The sequence below is a fragment of the Drosophila tropicalis genome, unplaced genomic scaffold (genome assembly GCF_018151085.1).
Source record: "Drosophila tropicalis isolate 14030-0801.00 unplaced genomic scaffold, ASM1815108v1 contig_158, whole genome shotgun sequence".
NCBI classification, from domain to species: domain Eukaryota; kingdom Metazoa; phylum Arthropoda; class Insecta; order Diptera; family Drosophilidae; genus Drosophila; species Drosophila tropicalis.
The window spans coordinates 6,721,711-6,741,977 of NW_027172602.1; the positions used below are offsets into that span (position 1 = coordinate 6,721,711).

The 20,267-nt window shown below is 39.2% G+C and overlaps 1 protein-coding gene across 1 annotated transcript; it reads right to left on the bottom strand.

The window, feature by feature from the left end:
- Positions 1-1,634: 1,634 nt before the first annotated feature.
- Positions 1,635-15,128, bottom strand: LOC137584237 (uncharacterized). The gene is given in 10 exon segments (XM_068299532.1): positions 1,635-4,085; positions 4,205-5,641; positions 5,700-6,081; positions 6,149-6,552; positions 6,612-6,937; positions 7,500-7,676; positions 9,133-9,466; positions 9,468-9,584; positions 11,854-14,223; positions 14,226-15,128. Coding segments are annotated over 10 exon segments (6,915 nt in total). The 3' UTR covers positions 1,635-3,620.
- Between the last annotated feature and the right edge of the window lie 5,139 nt (positions 15,129-20,267).

A 20,267-nucleotide genomic window follows, 5' to 3' on the forward strand; every position in this document is an offset into this window, starting at 1 on the left:
ATCATTCAAAAGAGGACTTAGGTCTATATCCTTATTATTTCATACTTACCATATTGGTTCAATTTGGGGCTCAAAAAATATCTGATATATTTTTGAGAGAGTTTTTGATCTCTTTGCAGAATATTTTCCCCCCTCTTCAGAATGCCATAAAAAAAAGGTCAATTAAAGATTTCTGTTTCACATTTCATATATTTTTGTTTTTGTTTAAAATTTATTTTTGAGTCGTTGGCTCAGTCATATATATTTATATATATATATATTTAAATTTGTTATATATCCATTTCCCTCATTTTCTTGATGCTTGTTTTTGTTTTGTATATTTCATGTATTTCTTTTTTTGGTTTTGCCTGTTATTTAACAATTTTGCCTGTTTTTGTTTCTGCAGTTTTTTATGTGCAAATTTTTACTTTCGTCTTGGCCATATTTATACTTACATTCCCACATGCACATATATACACACATACATAAATATACACACTCACACATACACACAAACACACACACACGTTTTGTGAATTTGAAAATGGAAATTATTGGAAAATCGTTGCTTTTATTTTCAGAAATGCAATCCATACAAATGGATCATGGCATATTAATGCATGTGCATTTGCATGTATTTGTATTTGTATCTATTTGCATATATATATATATATATATACATATATGTATACATTTCATTCATATAATTTTCACTATACTTTTTGCATATATATATAAAAAAAAAAATTGTTTTCGTTTCTCGTCTTTAGCTGATATTTAAACAAACAAAATTGTATATTGAAGTTTCACTTTTGTGTGCGGATTTTTTGTTCTTTGCAATTTGCATTTCGTTTTTGTTTCCTTTGGTTTGGTTTTTTTTCTTTTATGCCATTTATGTATTACATAATCGTCTAGTATATATCCACGTATATATATATATGTATATGTATATATACATATATGTATGTTTATATATAATATTTTTAATGCATTTCTAAGTATAAATACATATATATATATATATATGTACTTGTATATATGTATGTACTATAATATGCAAATCGCTCTGCGTTTCTTTTGGTTTTACTGCGGGGGTTTTCTCTTCTAGGTATTAGCTCTGACCAAGTAATGCCTAAAAGTAGGCTTTTTGTTTTTGTTTATTTGTATCTCCTTCGACTTTTGACGTTGAATTGTTGCACTGGCTTTAACTATACATTAGTATGCTAAACTAGTATGTCCTTTTTTATGTATATACGTATGCTTAAATATGATAAATATGCCTAACAATAAGTTCGTTATGCGCTTGGCTCTCTTTCTAACCTGCTCTAAAACTCTAACTATCTCGTTTTCTCTTACTCTTGGCGCTCTCACTGCATTAGATTGCGTTGTAATTTTTATTTGGTATTTCTATCTTTTCTTTTCTTTTTTTTTTTTTTTTGCTTTCGTTTTTGTGAAATTTTCTTTTGAAATTGTATTGTATTCTTATTGCATTCTTTTAGTATTTTGTTCGTTTTTGTTTTGTTTTGTTTTTATATTATATTTTGTTAATTTTTGCTTAATAGACATTAACACAATATTTGAATTGAAATATATTATATATATATATATATATATGTGTATATATATATATATATTTATGTGAATGTTATGTATTTATGCATGTTATGATTATATATTTGGAAAATATTCATATAATTTGTTCGCTTTTGCTTTACACTCATATTCGTTTCAATTCGTTTTACTTTCTTCACAAAATACTTGGTATAAGTTAGTTAATTACTATATGTATACGCCCTAGATGTACAGATAGATGTACATATGTACATATGGATGTATGTGCTTTTTGATGTATGTATCTATGTTATTTGTTTTAATGGTCATCGGGCGACTTCTTTACAGTCATTCAGACTGATAATCGAAACTTTGCCCATTTATTGAGAAGAACTTCTGATTACAACTGTTGGCACTCGAATTACTCTTACTTAATTGTTATTTGAGATGCACACGACGAATGAAACCCAATCAAAACTGTAGCTTAAGAAATCAAAAGAAAAGTGATTTTGAGAAAACCCTTTTACGTTCTTTTTCATGGAAGATATATGATACATATGCAGAATCACATCGGGTATATTGCGCTTTTTAGGGTTTATCTCTGATCTTTCTATTGTCGATGAGACTAAGAATTTACTTTGTCTTTAAGAAAATAAACAGAATGACAGAACATGATCAAAGAATATATACTTTTTCTATTATTTCAACTTATATATACCCTTTTTTCTAGGGCAAACCAAATTTATTTTACATTTATAAATAAATTTTTAAAAAAAATTTTCGTTTAAATTATCAACAAAAAAAAAATACATTAAATATATATTAGTTATTATGATTATGATTAGAACTATGTATGTGGCTAGACTTATAAACGAATGAAACAATTTCACTGGCTAGACAGAGACAGGGAGAGAGAGAGAGAGATAGAGCGATGTTTATGAGCATGCGAGTGAATGAGAGAGAGAGAGAGAAAGAGACCAAATTGAAGCAACAAATTGCACTACATTTAAATATTACAATATTTTCTTTATAAATATAATTTTAAAATTTAATTTAATATAATTTAATTTATTTCAATTTTCTTTTCAATCAAAAAAAAAAAACGAATTAAATTAAATGCACTTTTCATTGAGCAAAACTTTTGGAAAACCCAATTTAATAATAACAACAAAAACCCCAAAAAACAAAAAACAAATTTGCATAACATTTTTAACCTCTTTGTTTTTGTTGTTTTGTTTGTTTGTTTTTGTTGCATTACTAGCACCCAGCATGTATGTATTCAAATAAATTCATATGATTTTTAGAGTAGATTTTTTAGGTATTAAGTATTTATCGGGTTTTCTGTTACATTTTCCATTCGAAATGAAACTTTAAAATATTTTCCATCCGCTTCATTATCATCTTGTTAATTCGTTAATTGTTTTATAATCATTTTTTTTTTGTGATTTTTTTCCCCGTTTTTTTTTTTTTTTGGTTGTATTTTTGGTTACAAATTGAAACTTTTTTTTTCTATCATATTTATCATAATCTATGAGTATTGAATGCAATTTCTTGGGCGTGACACGAACTAATCACATGCCCGTCTCTAATTAGTATAAAGTGTTTGGTTTTTATTCTCTTTGTTTTTGTTTTTGTTTTTTTTTTGCATTTAAATAGTTATACATTTCATTTCATTAGCTTTTTTGTTGGTTTTTTTTTTTTTTTAATGTGGGACAAAAACATTTTAAACTGGGCTATAACAGACATACACACACACACGCACATACATACACACACACATACACACAATACAATACACACAGAGAGAACAAATAAATAAACGAAACGCTCGCTAGGATCAACTGAAATCGATGAAATCATAAACTCAGAGCAATATTTGTTCTTTGCTGTGGGGGGGGAATGATTTTTGGAGAGACAAGAACAGACTATCCACAAATGGCGATTGGCGCTCATCTACCGCAACCACCGAGGCCGCCTGCACCACCACCACCTCCGCTACCCAAATGCACTGAAGTTGCTGACAATTCGACACGTTGACACTGGCGGCGCTCAACTATGACCGCCGCTGGCAACGACTATTCCATTGCGGGTCATACATTCATGGCATAATAAACAGATCCCTGAGCCTGAGCGGTGGCACCGCCGGCAACTTGTTGTAGTTGTGGCTGTTGCTGTTGTTGCTGCTGCTGCTGCTGTTGCTGTTGCTGTTGCTGCTGTGCTGCTGCTGTTGTCGGCGAGACCATGGCATTGCAATCGCTATGAGAAACGGCAGCAGCTCCTTCTGGTACACCACGTTCACTAAAGCCAGGAATGCCACCGCCATCAGCTCCAAATTGATAATGTTGCGATAACAGACGTTGTGGTTGCTGCTGTTGTTGCTGTTGTTGCTGCTGCTGCTGCTGTTGGTGTTGCTGCTGGTGTTGCTGATGCTGATGTTGCGCCACATTTGGATGCTGGCCATAATGTGCTGCACCACCGGCACGCCCACTAACCACATGCAACTGCATACCAGGCAATGCATAGCCAATGGGCACACGTATTGTCTGTTGAGTGACCTAAGTAAACAAAAAAGTATAAGTATACCGAAAGACATAGTATTTCCCTCCCCCAGTTAGCTTAGGACATGATCCAATTCCTGGTGTTCAGACAGACAGACAGAGGACTTGTGACTCACCTGCTGATACTCGAGTATATTTTGTCGCTGAATGTGAGCCAATTTCGGATCGACACTGCTGCTGGTGGCAAACTGGGAATAGGTTTCCGCATTGTACGGTATAAGGACCATTGTCTGATGATAGTTACGCAACGGTGGCGGCGATTCCGGTCGTCGTGTGGGACTTCGAGCAAAGTGACTGCTGTAGCTGCTGCCGGTGCTGCTGCTGTGCTTGGTCTGCTCAATGGCCGTGACACTTTGGCAATTCTGGGCGGCAGCAGCGGCAGCGGCGGCATACAACAATGAGGCCTCATCGCCACCGGCTGTGGCTCCACCCTGCTGGATCATCGTCTGACGGAACATCGTGCCAGCGGGTAGAGTTTGATAATAGGTCTGTTGTATGGCAGCGGCAGCAGTTGCTGCATCCACTGGGAAGCGTTGTTGCTCTCCGCTCTCACTGTAGAAGCTCCATGTGCGCTGCTCCGTCTTCTGTTGGGCTATGGTATTGGCCTGAATGGCTGCGGCCATTTGTTGTTGCAGTTGCGCCTGCTGGACGGCGGCAGCAGCCTGCTGAGCAGCCACCACAGCGGCCTGTTGTTGCTGTTGCTGTTGCTGCTGCTGTTGTTGCTGCTGCTGTTGCTGTTGCTGCTGCTGCTGCTGAGTTGGTACATTCTGGGGCGAGGGATTCGAATTCGAGGCATTCTGTTTGACTGTATTGGGAATGGCGTAACTTTTAATTGCCTGCGGCACTGGCTGACTATTAACCACTGTAGGTATTGAGGCGCTCAGTTGCTCCTGCATTTGGGCAAGTATTTCGTTTGTGGAGCTAAACTTGGGCTTGATGCCACGGACCGAGGGTCGCTTATTGAAGCCATAATCATTCTGTTCGTCATCGTCGCTGCTCACCTGCGACTGATCACCTGCGGTGTAACGTTTCTTTAGCTGCTCGGTTCGTTTGGCCTCGGCCTGAGCAAAAGCAGCCAGTTCATCTTGCTGACCAGCAGCCTCTTGTCCGGGTGTGCCGGCAATAACATCGGGGGCCACTTTGCGTGCCTCCTGCTCGCCCGAACCACCGGCTCCGCCAGCACCACCCAATCCGGCAAGTCCGGCCTGAGCGGCCATTGCAGCTGGCATCGACGATGAGTCGCCAGTGGCAGCAGCAGCTGCCGCAGCTCCCAGCAATTGTCCCATATTGAAGTCAGCTGCCGCAGCAGCGGCTGCATAATGTGCCGCATGATGGGAATGGCCATGCTGATGGGCAGCAGCAGCGGCTGCCAATGTGTAATACGAGGACAGATCATCCTTGTTGCCGGCCACGCAGGCGGTCAAAGGCGCCAATGTCGAGAGGAACTGACGCTTTGGCTCCGTTTGACGAGGTGGCGTACGATGGATTTGTGTATGGACCACAGGCACTTGGATACCCATACCCAGATCCGGGGCAGCCGGGCAACGACATTCCTGATAGACAAGAAACGTAGAAGAATTTGCAGGACACTCCACCCTTCAGCACACTTACCTGTGGTATAATAACAATTGGATTTTCCTCTAACTCCATTATCTTCTCCTGTTTCTTCTCACGATTGAAGATATCGGCTATCTTTTTGTAGGCCGAGGAACCACTGGAAGAGCTGGACACTGAACTACTTGGCGAGAAACTCTTCTCACCATTCATGAACTTTTGGGTCGACAAATTGTTATTGGCACTGGGATTGGGGTTCTCCTCGCCAGCTGGGCTATCGCGTTGGGCCATCTCATCGGAGCCACGTTCACTATTATCGGGATCCTCAACATCAACGGCACGAGCCAAAGAGAGCTCCTCAACCAAATCCTCATCAATGTCACATGTCAACTGCTTAATGCGTTCCTCCAGTGAGATGTCAGATTTGACAGCCTTTTTCCTGCAAAATAATTACCACACACATTTAAGACTAATGTGTCGAAGCTGACTATTTGCATTGAACTCACTTGATTAGGGAACGCCTGAGTATATTACGTTCCATGCTGCGACGCAGAGTGTCTGAATCACCACAGCTGCCGGGCAAATGGGTGACTAGGCAGCCCGCCCGCTTGGACTCATCGAAGGCGCGCAATGCCTCCGAGGTCAAGACTGGAGCCTGATGGGCCGATACACTGGGAAAGAGCTGACGCACAGCCGAATTGGGTCGCAAAGCGTTGTTAAACAGTGTCGAATGCTTCTTGATGGGAATGAGCTCATTAATTTGATTCTCGCTATCATCCAGTTCGCCGGACAACGATTGAACATCACTGTCACCGCCAGCATTGGCCTGATCCTCGGTAACAAAACGCACCGAACGCTTTGTAGTTCCGCTCTCATCCTCTGATGTTGTGTTGTTCTGGTCATCCGATTGCTAACCAAAGAAAACAATTAATCGACTTCAAACTTCATTTGAGATCTCTCTCTACTTGCCTGGGAAATGGAATCCTGTTTCCAAAGTTTGCCGCCCTTCAAGATGCCACTTATTTGCGTGGGTGATGTCTCCTTGGGCGGTATGGGAGGTGGTTTCTCATCATCATCGTCATCCTCATCATCGTATTGATGTTGCTCGGCAGCAGCTGCGGCGGCGGCAGCGGCTGCTGCTGCTGCTGCAGCTGCCACGGCACTGGCCTTGGCTGGCAATGCCGGTGGTATTGTGGAATCACCTGAAGCCGAAACTGCCGCTGCTGCTGCAGCTGAAGCTGGGCCAGCATTGGTAACATCCTCGTGGGCCTCGCGTACGATGCGTCGCTCGGTCACTGTGGTCATAGTGGTAATAGTTTCAACAAGAAATCGTTTATTTTTACTCGTGTGTGGAACTAAGGCTGTATTGTGGCCCAAACCGGAAACGGAGACAGATCCGCCACTTGGATTGGTGTGAGTTTTGCTACCTTCCTTATCCTTTCTAATTTTCCCTGCTATATATACGCACACGTTTGTCAATAGAGCAAAATTTTGTTTTAAATTGGCATTGAGCGAGAGAAGTGAAAGCGAGTTTGATTGATTGATTGATTAACTGACTGACTGACTGATTAACTGACTGACCGAAATGATCGTTAATGAAAGAATCAATTAGAATTTGCTTATGAAAAAGTATACGAAAATTCCATTACATTTCTTCATTCACTCCAATTTCCATGAAAGGGAGGCGAAAGAAAAACAAATCAAAATGTATGATCAAAACAGATATCTCAAAACTTTTGAATCAAATTTGAGTAATTGCTTTCATGTGAAATATATGCCATGTCGTGCCGAAATTTCTCAGGGTTAAATGACTGAAGTATGATGTGTGTTATGACTATCTAAGGGTTTCTTTCATACCTGAATTTGTTGCTGGCTTATATTGAGACTGCAGAACATATTTGGGCCTCTCCTCGCCGGCAATGATCTCTTTCTGGGTAATGCGACGCTCTGGTGAACTGGTATGTAATGGTAATATGGCCACAGCTGGCACACCAAGTGGTGTCAAATCCTCTTGGCATTGCGGGGAGCTGCATTCTGTATGATAAATAAACAAAAACAAAATTATATAGTTTTCTTTTTCGTCTAGCAGCCATCTATGTATTTCATGCCATTTCATTCTATTCTCAATCCCATCTCATCCTGTCTCCATCTCTTGCCATCCCATTCTATCGCTTTCTACAATGGTTTCAAGCTTTAAAAAACTTGTACATGGCTTACAGATTTTTGTCACTGTACATCGCCTGTTGCTGGTAATCAACCGACCGACCGACTGACTGAATGACTGAACACGGAAGTGCGCTTGAAGGATCGTCAGCAGCAACATCGGGGAGCATCGCACATCGATATGAAGAGAGTAGGAGAATGCTACCCCATGGGCTTGTCCCATTTGGATGCGGTTCGTTAGACGCAACAATTAATGAAGAATGAACCATTTGTTGTCGTTTGTTATTTTCTTTTTCGGTTGATGGTAATCAATAAAGCATGACCAACATTAATGCAAATATATGCGCTACCCAACAATCCAATCCCATTTACATTCGGCAAATGTCCTTTTCTGGCGGTTACCCAGACAAGCAAAGCTTGTCTCTAGTCATTAAACGCAAAGTTGCCGTAAATCAATCAATAGACTCAATGATTTTGTTTCTCACATTTGTGGGTATGCGGGCGCGTCAATGAATGTTTACCCTTTAGTTGAAACTGAAATAGACACGTCGATTACCAAGAAATGTACATGGAGGCTAAGTAAGGCCAAAGACAAACTATACTATATTTACACTCCATTTTACTTGGCTCTATTCCAAAAATAGAATCGAGTAGATTGCTTTTTAACACACCCTTTAATTATATCTTATACTAGAACTGAAACGTAATAATTGATATTCTTCTTATATCTCTCGATCACACCCTAAAGTCAACTTCCAATTGGCTCCAATTGGTTGGTGACTCCGACGTCATGGTTGACCAGTTGAAACTTACTAGCATTATGGTGATCCCGACGAGATAACCTACCAGTTGCTCATGGATTTGTATATGACTGTCTCTAAGGTAACTAGAGTTGACTCTCTGCTTCTTGTGATTTGGTAATTAACAACTTGGCTAGGAAGTTCTTGGCTCGTGTATTTACTGAATTAAATTAACTAGAAATTTACAGGCAGCAAATAAAAACAGACATATACAAAATGGCGTTCAATTTAAAGTACAAACATCCACAAAGAGCCCAGACAAAGAGGCTTAGGAGCAGTTCTCTTTTGCCCTTGTTTTCTCTGTCTCTCTCCCTCCCTCTCTCTCCGGAAAAGTTATTCAAATATTTGCATAAATAATTTATAAAGATATTATACAAAAGGCAAACGAAAAGCATTTGGCTTCTACCCTGCCCTGACCTAAGCCTACTAATTGCATTTAGAGCAAGCTCTGAGTGACTTGGCCATCAGCAACATCAGTGGCTATATTTTATCCTAGACTTGGTGGAATTATCTCTCTTGTCTCTTACCTGCTTCTTGTAACTGTTTGGCGGCGCATTCAGCGCATTCCGCACATTCTGTGCAAACGCCCTGAAGGTCCTCGTCTGGCTGTTGCTGCTGTACACCATGATGTTGCTGCTGTGTGCCATGATGTTGCTGCTGTTGATGGTGTTGTTGAGCCTGCTGCTGTTGCTGCTGCTGCTGTTGTTGTTGTTGTTGCTGCTGCTGCTGCTGTTGAGCACTGCCAACGGGTGGCGGCGGTGGCGGTATTTGACTGTTGCTATTACGAGCGGCCAACATGGCCGCACGTTGCTGTTGCAAACGTTGAATCACCTGCAATTGCTGCAAATGCTGTGCCCCAAAAAATATGTCCGCTCAATGCACCACCCAGTGTGTTCTTAAGGCTGCTATCCTTATAGCCATCGGGTGGACTGAGAGCAGCATCGTCAACAAACTCAATAGGTGGCTGATACTTTGGGCTCTGGAATAAAAACGAAAGGAAAAAGCGTATTGGAATCATGTGTCAATCTTGCTAAGAGTTTCGCAAACATATCTCTAAAATTAGATCATAACTTTTCAGTTAATTCTGATTTACGTCATTTATACAGCCAAGATTATGCAGGCCTTCCACTTTTAGAGCGGATGAACCACATTCCTGCTTCTCAAAAGACATCACATTGCGAGGGGGCAGGAGGCGAAGGGTTCGTCCAAGAGGTCGGCATTATGCAATGCGTTCTGTAAACTTGTTACATACACTAAATGCATATTAAACTCTTCAGACTCATACACACAAGTGGGAGGGGGCCTAAAGAGAGAGCGGTGGCCAGGCACATACTTGAGCAACGCCAAGTCAAGTGCATGGGGCATCAGAGGCAACCGCCAACCACCCATCTTACACCACCCACTCTTAGACCAGAGCAGAACAGACCAGGCCAGAACACAGAACACAGGGTAACACTGGCAAACAAAAAAAAAAAAGCAGTGCACTCAAGTGACGTTTATATGGCAGCAAATTGAAATTTAAACGCTGCTTGAGTAGCGCTCAGGATCGATATGTGTCTCAAGAAGGTGCCATCTACGTAACTTCCCCAAATGTCCTTAATATATGCATATATAAGTATCATATACAGGTCCGGACTATGACAAACCAGGGCATATCTAGTGAGATTATGGAAACTCCTGCCTTATAACGGTTGCTCAAATGTCTATTAACTTTAATGCCATATTTGATTAAACTTCGACCACAATTAAAGGTCAATCATAGTCACCGTTAGTAACTGACTTGCCTAGAACCAGCGAGTTTTATTAAATAAACCATTTTTTAGTATATAATTTTTGGCTCAACTGTAAGTGATCAGCTCGGTTAAGATGGCCCCCATTCATAGCCCTTGGTTGAAGTCAATCTACCCATGTATGTCTATGAAAGGCGTACATCATGATAACGCACACTTCAAGGCACAATTTCATAAAACAATATATGTGTATACATATGTATGTATGTGCATATAAGATGCAACTAAAGACAATGTTGCTGCTGCAGTTTCAAGTTACTTTTTGGCATGGGAAGAGAAAAAGCATTTTGTATAAAAGTTTTTAAGTGATTTATACACACTTGTCAATATATATGTATATGTATGTATATAGATACTAACTATATGGCGAATGTAAGACAAACTTGTAGTTAGTTACATATATCATTCCATGCCTTTCTCTTTCTGAATATGTGTATTTGTGACTGTGTGTGTGTGACTCCTACTTGACTTGCCACTTGGTAGGGAGTCTTGGAAACAGGCAAGATAAACGAGAACCAGGACAACTAACCACTATAGAAATGATATCCACAGATATATGTATCTGTGTGTGTGTGTATGTGTGTTTTGCTTTTGTTTCCCAATTGCACATTGATAACAAAAGAAAAAGGCTGTCAAGATTTTAGCAATTAACAAGAAATGCGGCAACATTGCATTCATAAGAGCACTAAAGCAAACCCCAAAGCTTAGCTACTTTTTTTGCACTTAACCAAAATTTATTGAAGATTAAAACAGAGTTTCCTTTAAACTGGTAATATTTTCTTGTTAGGGTAGAATCTAGAATGGTATATTATAGCCATATCTGTCTGTTTCAGGTTCTATAAAACCTAGACCTATTCAAACTTTCTATATAGAAACATAATTTACATAATCGAATAGTATGTAAGCAGTTCAAGTTTGTTTCAAATATTTGACCCCAAAAGATTTGATTTATCTCTGGCAATCTCCAACAGTTTCTCCTTCTTTCAACCACTACAAAAACCACTTGAAAATATCACCGACGCGGGAAAACGTTCTTTAAGAACTTCTAGTGGTTTATTAAATTTCACCAAATAGAATACATTTTCTCTAGATGCTTCAAAAAGACAGACTTGGTTAAGGTGGGTGAAAAGTATAAGAGTTTTGTATGTGGTGTAGGGTATCGAAAAGTCCAACTCTAGCTTTTGTCAGTGTGTGTGTGCGTGTCACAGTGGTGGGCTTAAGTTCCATTTGTGTTGCCTACTTTTGTGCAAAATTAAAGCTAAGCACTGTCGCCTTCCTATCTACTCCTGCTCTCTTTCTTACTCTCACTCTATCGCTTGCTACTAATCCTCTTAGATTCCCCACCACCCATCTAAGACAGAGCCGGGTCTGTCGAAGTCAACTCCTCAACTTGTCGTCGTCGTCGTTGTCGTCGTCGTTGGAGCTTATGTACATATATCTTTAATTCAACCCACTCACCTGTGGCGTTCGTCCATCGGCAGCTGCATCGCCTGCATTAACAGCATAGTTGCATTGGCAACCCTCCTCACAGCATAGACGCACCAGCTCATGTTCACCGCAAGTGCATGGCTCCTCATCCTCCTCATCGTAGGCGCAATCTTCACGTATCAAAATGATATAATCCGCCTCAAAGAACTCATTACGTGTCTCATCGAAAACTACACGATTTTTGCGTGCTGCTGGCGGACGATTTGGTTTTTTTAATAGACCCCGCAATTGGCCGTTGACCTCACGCATTTTGTAATGCTCGCTAGTAATTGGGTCTAAAGTTGAAAGTGTTGTTGTTATCTTATAATAGTTGTTGTTGTTGTTGTTGTTGTTGCTATTAATGTTAACCTCTGTGTTGTTCTGTTTCTGGTCTTTATCGCTTATGGCTAGGCACTCATGGCACTGGCAGGCGCTTTCGTTATCACTAGCGTCGTCACTTTCTATATCCTCCGCCGACTCAGATTCGTGCGATTCGTTATCGTCGGGATCGTTGTTGTTGTACTCTTGTTGCTCGCTAACAAATTCGGCGAGTAACTCGTCGTAACACTGATAATTGCCTCGTTGCTTGGCACTTTGGCTATGATGATTGTGATTATGATTTAGATTCTGTTTGATTTTCAGATTATGACTTAAATTAACATTATGGTTGAGATCAACCAATTTTAGTTGACGTGCTGCCTTCAAATATTCACTGAAACGTTGTACATCAAACTCACTGAGCGTATTGCCAAAATCTCTATTTAACTCGCTGCTATTATCCTTTTGTTTAAGCCCAAAACTGGCCTCACTTGCTATATGCGTTGGCACAAATGCGCTTCTGATTGTTGTCGCCTCGTCCGCCTCCGCCTCCTCGACCTCGTCTTCGTCTTCGTCCTCGTCCTCGTCGTTAGTTTCAATTTCAATCACCACCTGGTCGCTGGCAGCTGTCAATGTTGTCGCTGTCGTTTCAATTGCCGTCTTCTCACTGCACAAGCGCAATGCCGATTGTGGCAACTCTGGCTCTATATTCAGCAATTTCTTATGCTCCTTGAGCTCTTCAGCTGTTTGTCTGGAGACCGAGACAGTTTTTTCGTTTTCATTTGGCAATTGCTCGACTTGAATACAATTCACATTTAATTGTATTGCACTTGAGCTTTCAACAATGGCCTCGACTTTTACAGCTGTGGCTCCTTCTTCTTTCACTAATTTATTGTCCTGAGCGGGGTTGTTGGTGTTGGTGGAGTTCAGGTTCTGATTCGGATTCAGGTGGTGGTGGTGGTATTGGTGTTGTTGTTGTTGGTGTTGGTGTGGGGCATCTAAAGCCTGAGGGGGTAGTTTCTTTGTTGTTGTGCTTATATCCTCTATTAAAAATGCCTTTACACAATCAAAGTTGCTGCTGTTGCTACTATTGTTGTTGTTGTTGTTGTTGTTGGTGCTGTTGGTCACGCGTCCCTGAAAATTATATTGCAAACGTTTCAATCGCTGACTGGCCACAAAGTCATCGCCAGAATCGTTTTCAAAATCAATAAGATCGCAATCACTGCCGCTTGTTGCTGTTGTCTTAATGCATTCAATCGTTGCGTTTGTTGTTGGTATTTCTGTTGTTGTTGTTGTTGTTGTTATGGGGCCAGTCAGTGATTCACAATCAATGAGCTTAGTATCCTCTTTATCATTTGCACTCGCTTCAATTTTGAAGTTTTTATAACCACTCGTTGGTTTTTTAATCAATTGAAGATCGAATTTTGTCACGTACTCGTTACATTCACTTGAAGAAGCTACTTGTTGTTGCTGCTGCTGTTGTTGTTGTTGTTGTTGTTGTTGTATGTTGCTGCTGTCATTGGTGTTGCATTCGTTATGCCTTAATCGTTGCTCAAATTTCAATTGCTGATCTAATGCTTTGTTGTCTGCTTTATTGCAAATTTTCACGTTATCCACGTAACCGTCAACAACAACAACTGGCTCACTTTGTGGCAAGGGAAGGACAACATTAGCAACATTCGCCCAACCAGCAACACCAGCATTATTATATGCCACAAAATTGTCAGACAAGAGAGCAGCACCGTCTAAGCTAAAATATGGCAATGACAATGGCGCCTCCTTCGTTATCGTCTCCTCCACCTCCTTCTGCTGCTGCTGCTGCTGCTGCTGCTCCTCCTCCTCCTTCTCTTTTGGCCACTGTTTTTCCTTTTGCCTTATCTCTAAATTTTGCTGCCCTTGCTCCTTTGATTGGCAACTTTCGTTTACTACCACAATTGCTGCTGCTGCTGCTGCTCCTTCCTCTACAACACTTTCCACATTTTCACAATATGAAAAAAAATTTCTATTTGGCCCATGAGTAGACAACGCGTTTGGCCTTACTTTTTTTGCACAAATTTTTCTGTACGTTGCGCGTTGTCGCCGTCAAAGTTTTCATTGCCGTTCAAGTTTTTGAGCTGCTGCTGCTGCTGTTGTTGTTGCTGCTGTTCGTGTTCAAGTTTATTGTATAATTTTGTATATTGTCCTGCAATTTCTTGATTTTTTTCTTCTTCTTTCACAAAATTTTCACATTTTTTTATTAACTCTAATTGTTCTTGTCCAGAATTTGTTGACTTCTCCTGCTGCTGCTGCTGCTGCTGCTCAGCTGCGCTTGCTGCTACGACTGCTGCTGCTCTTGCTTCTGAGTTTATAAATTGGTTGGCTTTGAAAAGCTCACCAACAATTTTCGGTATTGAGCAGGCGCTGCTCCCATTGTCACTGCTGAGTGCCTCTTCTGGTGCTGCTGCTGCTGTTGCTGTTGTTGCCACTGTCACTTTGGGTGGTTGTTGGCCTGCGTTTGCGCCTAAACTCGTGCTTTGCCTCTGACTCTGACTCTGACTATGAATCGGGCTCTGGACTCTCTCATGCTCGACTTGTGCGCATTCACATTTCGTGGTCACTTCCGTTGATGGTTTGCTATTGCTGTTGCTCTTGTTGTTGTTGTTGTTGCCGCTGTATTCAGCACGCGCACGCGCCTCTGTTTGCATACCATTCAATTTACTATCCGCTCCAACTGTCGCTGACTGGCACGCCTCATCATCTCTTCCCTGCTGTTGCTCTAGTCCCCTCAGCTGGCCCCATTGCTTTAACTCTGTCTCTGGCTGCACGCCAGCAGCAACAGCAACATCAACGGCAACAGCAATGCCAACTCCATCTCGTGAGCTGCGTGACTCGCATGACAAATTATCATCAGCAACAACAACAACAACATCGATGGCTTCGTTGGATGAGCCTAGTCCACCGTTACCCATGTTAACCTCCATTACTGCTGATGTTGATGTTGCTCCTGCTGCAGCATTACTATGTCTATTATTGTTTTTACTATGTTGCGTACAATTTGCATTCTCATTGTGTTGTTTACTTGGCGCTTTGTTCATCATTGACACTGTCATTTTACCGCATTGCCTCTCCCCCCTATCCAATCCATTTGCCAATGCCAGTGTTAACATATCCACAATGAGCATAGCCGTTGCCACATACAGTCCAATTGAAGAATCTTACTGTTCTTGATGTTGCTGCTCATTTGAATTCTAAATTGTTTAATGAAAATAAACATATAAAAAGAAAGCGCAGAGTAGGTTATTAGTTCAATTTATATTCATTATGGCTTGCAAATCTAGATTTAATTATGACAAATCATTCACAATTCTAATGCAAAACAAGATCTAGGCTAATTAAAGAAGAAAATATTAATATAAAGGCACAAAAAGGCCATTTGGGAGTGGCAGGGTTGGTGTCCTTTCTCAGATGGGAAGGAGGAACACCTTTTTCTTGAGGTGTTAAGAAATAACGGGAATAAATTTGATGGAAACAAATTAAACCTTATAACAGAGAGATGCAAAAATTTCGAATGTAATCATCTAAATATTAAGGCCCACAGCAATCAAATACCAAAATATAAGTTTTCGGAAACAAAATGAAAAGATCACTTTCTAATATAAAGGCTATGACATAAATGAAAATTGATGAAAAATAATTGGAAAAAGTAAAAGTTTTATTAGACTGTATTTTCCCCAATTTCTAACCAATTTTGAAAAAGTTATATCTCTAAAAAATTGTAATTTAATAAATAATCAAACGACATCAAATCTTGGATATTTGAAAAAATTAGTTTCGATTCTGTTTTTTATTTTTAAATTACAATTTTTTCGAAATTTTAATGCAGATTCAAAAACAATTCTGAAACGTGAAAATAAAGACATGAATTTTCAAAATAATCCAAAAGTTGATTAAATTGGAGCTTCATGAAAATAAGGTTTATTGAAATGTTATGTTTTTCTTTATAATTTTTGTATATAACGCAAAGATACCTTGATAAATTATCAAATGCGTAACTAATATAAATTCAAACTTGAATTAAAGAGCTTTAAAAAAGATATTTCACTTTTGAAAATCGATTAATATATGGCAAAATGGCAGATTAAGATTTTTCAAATTTAAATTTAAACTTCTCCAACATGTATGTATATGTATATTGTAATATTTCTTAAGAAATAGCAAATACTTATAACGTTTTCGCCATTTCAGTTATAATGTCTAAAAAGTATGTCCTTTGAAATGATTTTCAATAAACACAAAAACCATTAAACGATTCGCTGTCTCATAAATTTCTTTAGGAATTGTTTCCTCTAACAGTTTTCACTTCCTTTTTTCTTTTAGATTCTTTCCGGCCTTTTCTTTTTTCTTCTTTTCTTTAATTTTGTTTTCATTGTGGGAGTTTTCCTTATCAGGCTTTCCCATAGTCAACAAAACGGGGTAAACATTTATCAACAGGTTTTTCCATTTTCACATATTCTAGTGGACTTTTTGCATAAATTATCAAAGAAACCAGCTAAATGAAAGAGACATTTACCTAATTTCCAACAAGGAAACAAATATGATGAAGTTTTTTTTAAGCCACTGCACTTGCTGTTCCTGTTTTTATTGTTGGCCATGAAACAGGTGCGGGACGGTGTGCAGTTGAGCGCATCCTGTCCACAGGACAAACACACACACACACACGCACACGCGAACAGTGGGAAACGAGAACAAGTAAATGTTTTTTGGGGGTTAACTTTTGCGTTACGCGCCAATGCAGACAGAAAGTCACCACCAGACAAGACACACATTCAAAACAGAAAAACAAAAAAAAGAACAACAACCTTTTTTTTACGAAAATTTGTTAGTTAGTTAAATAATTTCTTTGGGTTTCTTTTCGATAAAACGAAACGAAAAAAAAAAGACGCACGTCCGAACGCGTTTCGTGACGGAAGTTGACTGAGCAAACTCAAATGGAAACGCGGCCCATGCCTCACCTCGAACCTCGATGTTGCCTCTGGAGGCACATGCGCAAAAAACTCAACCAACGTCGCGTCGTCGTCGTCGCACAATGTTGAAGACAATGAGTTGAGTTGTTGTTGGTGGTGGTTGTAAGTTGCTTGTAACTCAAGTAACTGAATGAGTGGCAAGAAGGTGTGGGAAAGTGGTGGGGGGGAGGACAAATTTAATGACAGGCTCGGGGTACAACAACAGATCGCATGTTGAAGAGATGAGGAAGGTAGCGACAATTATGCGCTGGGCTTGCGCATTTTATGACCATGTCTACTTGGGTCTTGTCCATCTATTTAACTATCACCATTTCTTTCATTCTATAGGTGGGGTTCCCCCCCCACACACACTCGCCCCGCGCTTATCTAACAGCACTAGAAATAGGAAGTAAAATAGCCCAAGCAACTAAACTAAGCGTAGTGCACAGTGGCTAAGAATCTACAATTAAATGACAAATCTTCAAATCTAATATTTAAGCCCAGTTTGTTTAAAAGTTTGGAAACACTGTAGATTTACACAGAACTCTCTCGTTTCCTCTATCTCTCTCTATCTCTATAGATATATGCAGATGCTTTTCTTCATAGTTCTTTTCTCATAATATAAGATAATGATGGAATAGAACAAAAAGAAAACAGTTGTTTATAATAGTCGAACGAAACGGTTAAACTGTCCGCATTTTCCGTAATTATCGAGTTAAATAGGAAAATAACTTTCGAGTGAGATAATATTTATATCATTTTGAATGCAAAAAACATTCTCTCTCTCGCGCACTTGTCTTTGGTTGGTAAGATTGCTGCGAAGATGTATTTAAACTAAATTCTTGTGCTTCTTACTAAAATCGAATCCAATTTTAAAGTTTTTCTTGAAAATAAACCGAATCAAAGCATATGAGATAGAAACAATTCTAATGTTTATGGTAAATGATAGAATCTGGCTGAAATTCCGATTCCATTTTTGCAAATTCAAATTGATATCGATCGGTTCGGTTTTAATTGAATGATTGATTGATAAGAAACCATCAATTGAGGTGCATAGGAATATATTTTCAGTTATGTATGTAAACATGTATATGTTAAGGTCAAACTAGGTTTATATAAACTAAAAAGTCATTACAAGACACTTGTCTAGATGAATATGAGAAGATGATGAATATAGAATGTTGATCATGACGTTGATGATGATGATGATGACAAACCCCAAGAAAACGGAGCTCTGGCTTTGATTTTTTTCTTTCGTCTTGTGTATTTGCTGTTCGTTTTTGTTTCTTCCGGACACAAAGTTACTTATTACAAAGTAGGAACACAAGTGAGCAAACTGAATGAATGGAAAATTGTGGGAACAATGGAACTTAGAGCGTGAGAAATTGCCACCACCGACGCATCCATTGGCGGTGTTGGTGCTGCTGGTGCTGCTGCTGGTAGTACTTCAGCCTCAAACTTGGATCAAGACTTAAAACTCACAATCAGACCAAACGAAGTCTGGGGACTGTTTAACACACAATGGCACCATTAAAGGTCGCTCTATCTCTCATGACTACCAAACTCCCTGACACATATGTATATATCTATGTATGTACATACATATAGGTATACATAAGTTTGTCTGTCTACTATACCTACATTTCTAGTCTATTTCGAAGTAATGCCGGCAATTGCTTCTCTTTCATCAAAATTGCCGTCTTTAGTTTTGACTAATTTTACTTTGTGAATCTCTTTGGCTTGCATTTTCATACATACATACATACATACGTATGTATATCCAAGTATGCACATATATTAAATTGCAATTTTCCAACATACTTAAATATGTATGAATACACATTCGTATGGGGAGAGAGTCAAGGCAACAACAAAAAATAAGAAGAGTCGAGCCATTTGGCGTTTAGAGTTTTGATTATTCTGCATGTTCATGACTTTTAATTATATTTAAAGGTTCCCAGTTAAGGGTCAATGCATGGGGTTAAGGTAAAAACCATAATTTAGAGGGTGTGAAAGTACCCAGATGAAATTCAATCATATAATTGCAATACTTTAGATCCAGATGATGCTTATATGTAGTAGTTGCAATTGCAATTAAATTAGTTTAGTATGATATTAAAAACTATTCACCGAACTTAGAGAATGGCGAAGCCGAATACCTAGAGACACCTCAAGTGAAGTGGCTTAAGGATCAAAAATGATTGCCAGGTTCGTGAAATCAGATTCAAAACATGGTTGAAAAATCCTTCTTAAAAGCCCTCGAGCCTCTCAAGGCCAACACTTCTTTAAATATCTATCTTTGTTTCTTTATTTTACTATATAAAACTATTTTAATTGTTAAAATGTTTACTATAATAATTTTATAAGTAAATTTATATTTTGACCATGTTTATTTCCTAAACATGAACCGGAAATGTTTGCCGGTAATGTGTCGCAATTCGCTGAACTTTATTTTATTTTTGATATCTTTCTTTACAACAATTTTTGTTGTACTTTAAGTGAAAATTAAAACCCATTAAATAAATTCTCTTTAAATTTGTGGCATAAACATGTAACAAAAAATTTAGTTGTAAAAATTGTCATTAGATTGAAATGCCTGACAGCTAAAACTGAGAACAGAAGGCCCAATCCGAAAACCTCAAAGTCCCTTTCCCAAACCCCTCCCGTCCCCTCCCGACTCTAACGTATTCCAATCTTAACCCTAACCCAACCCATATCAAAGTGAACCAAGCATTTATTTTCTTTGCCATTGTCTCTCTTCTCTTTGTTTTGTCATTATGCTTTACTAACTTCTTCGGCGTCTCATATCAAATCTACACCCAACCAACTATGTGTGTGTGTGTGTGTATGGGGGAATATGGTGGCTTCATATAGCTGTAAGGGGGGACCCTTTCGGTGTCGGTGACAAAAGACACGGAACGTGAACTGAAATGGAGTGCCATTTAGTTGCCATCTAAAAGCTGCCATGTAACTTAATTTATGCCTGTGAAATTCATGTGTGCCTTGTCTTTTAACCGGAAAAATCATGACGTTTTACTTGATGATCATTGGAAAAAAGAAATGGGCATATACATATATATATATATCAGCACTTGCTTGTTAAAG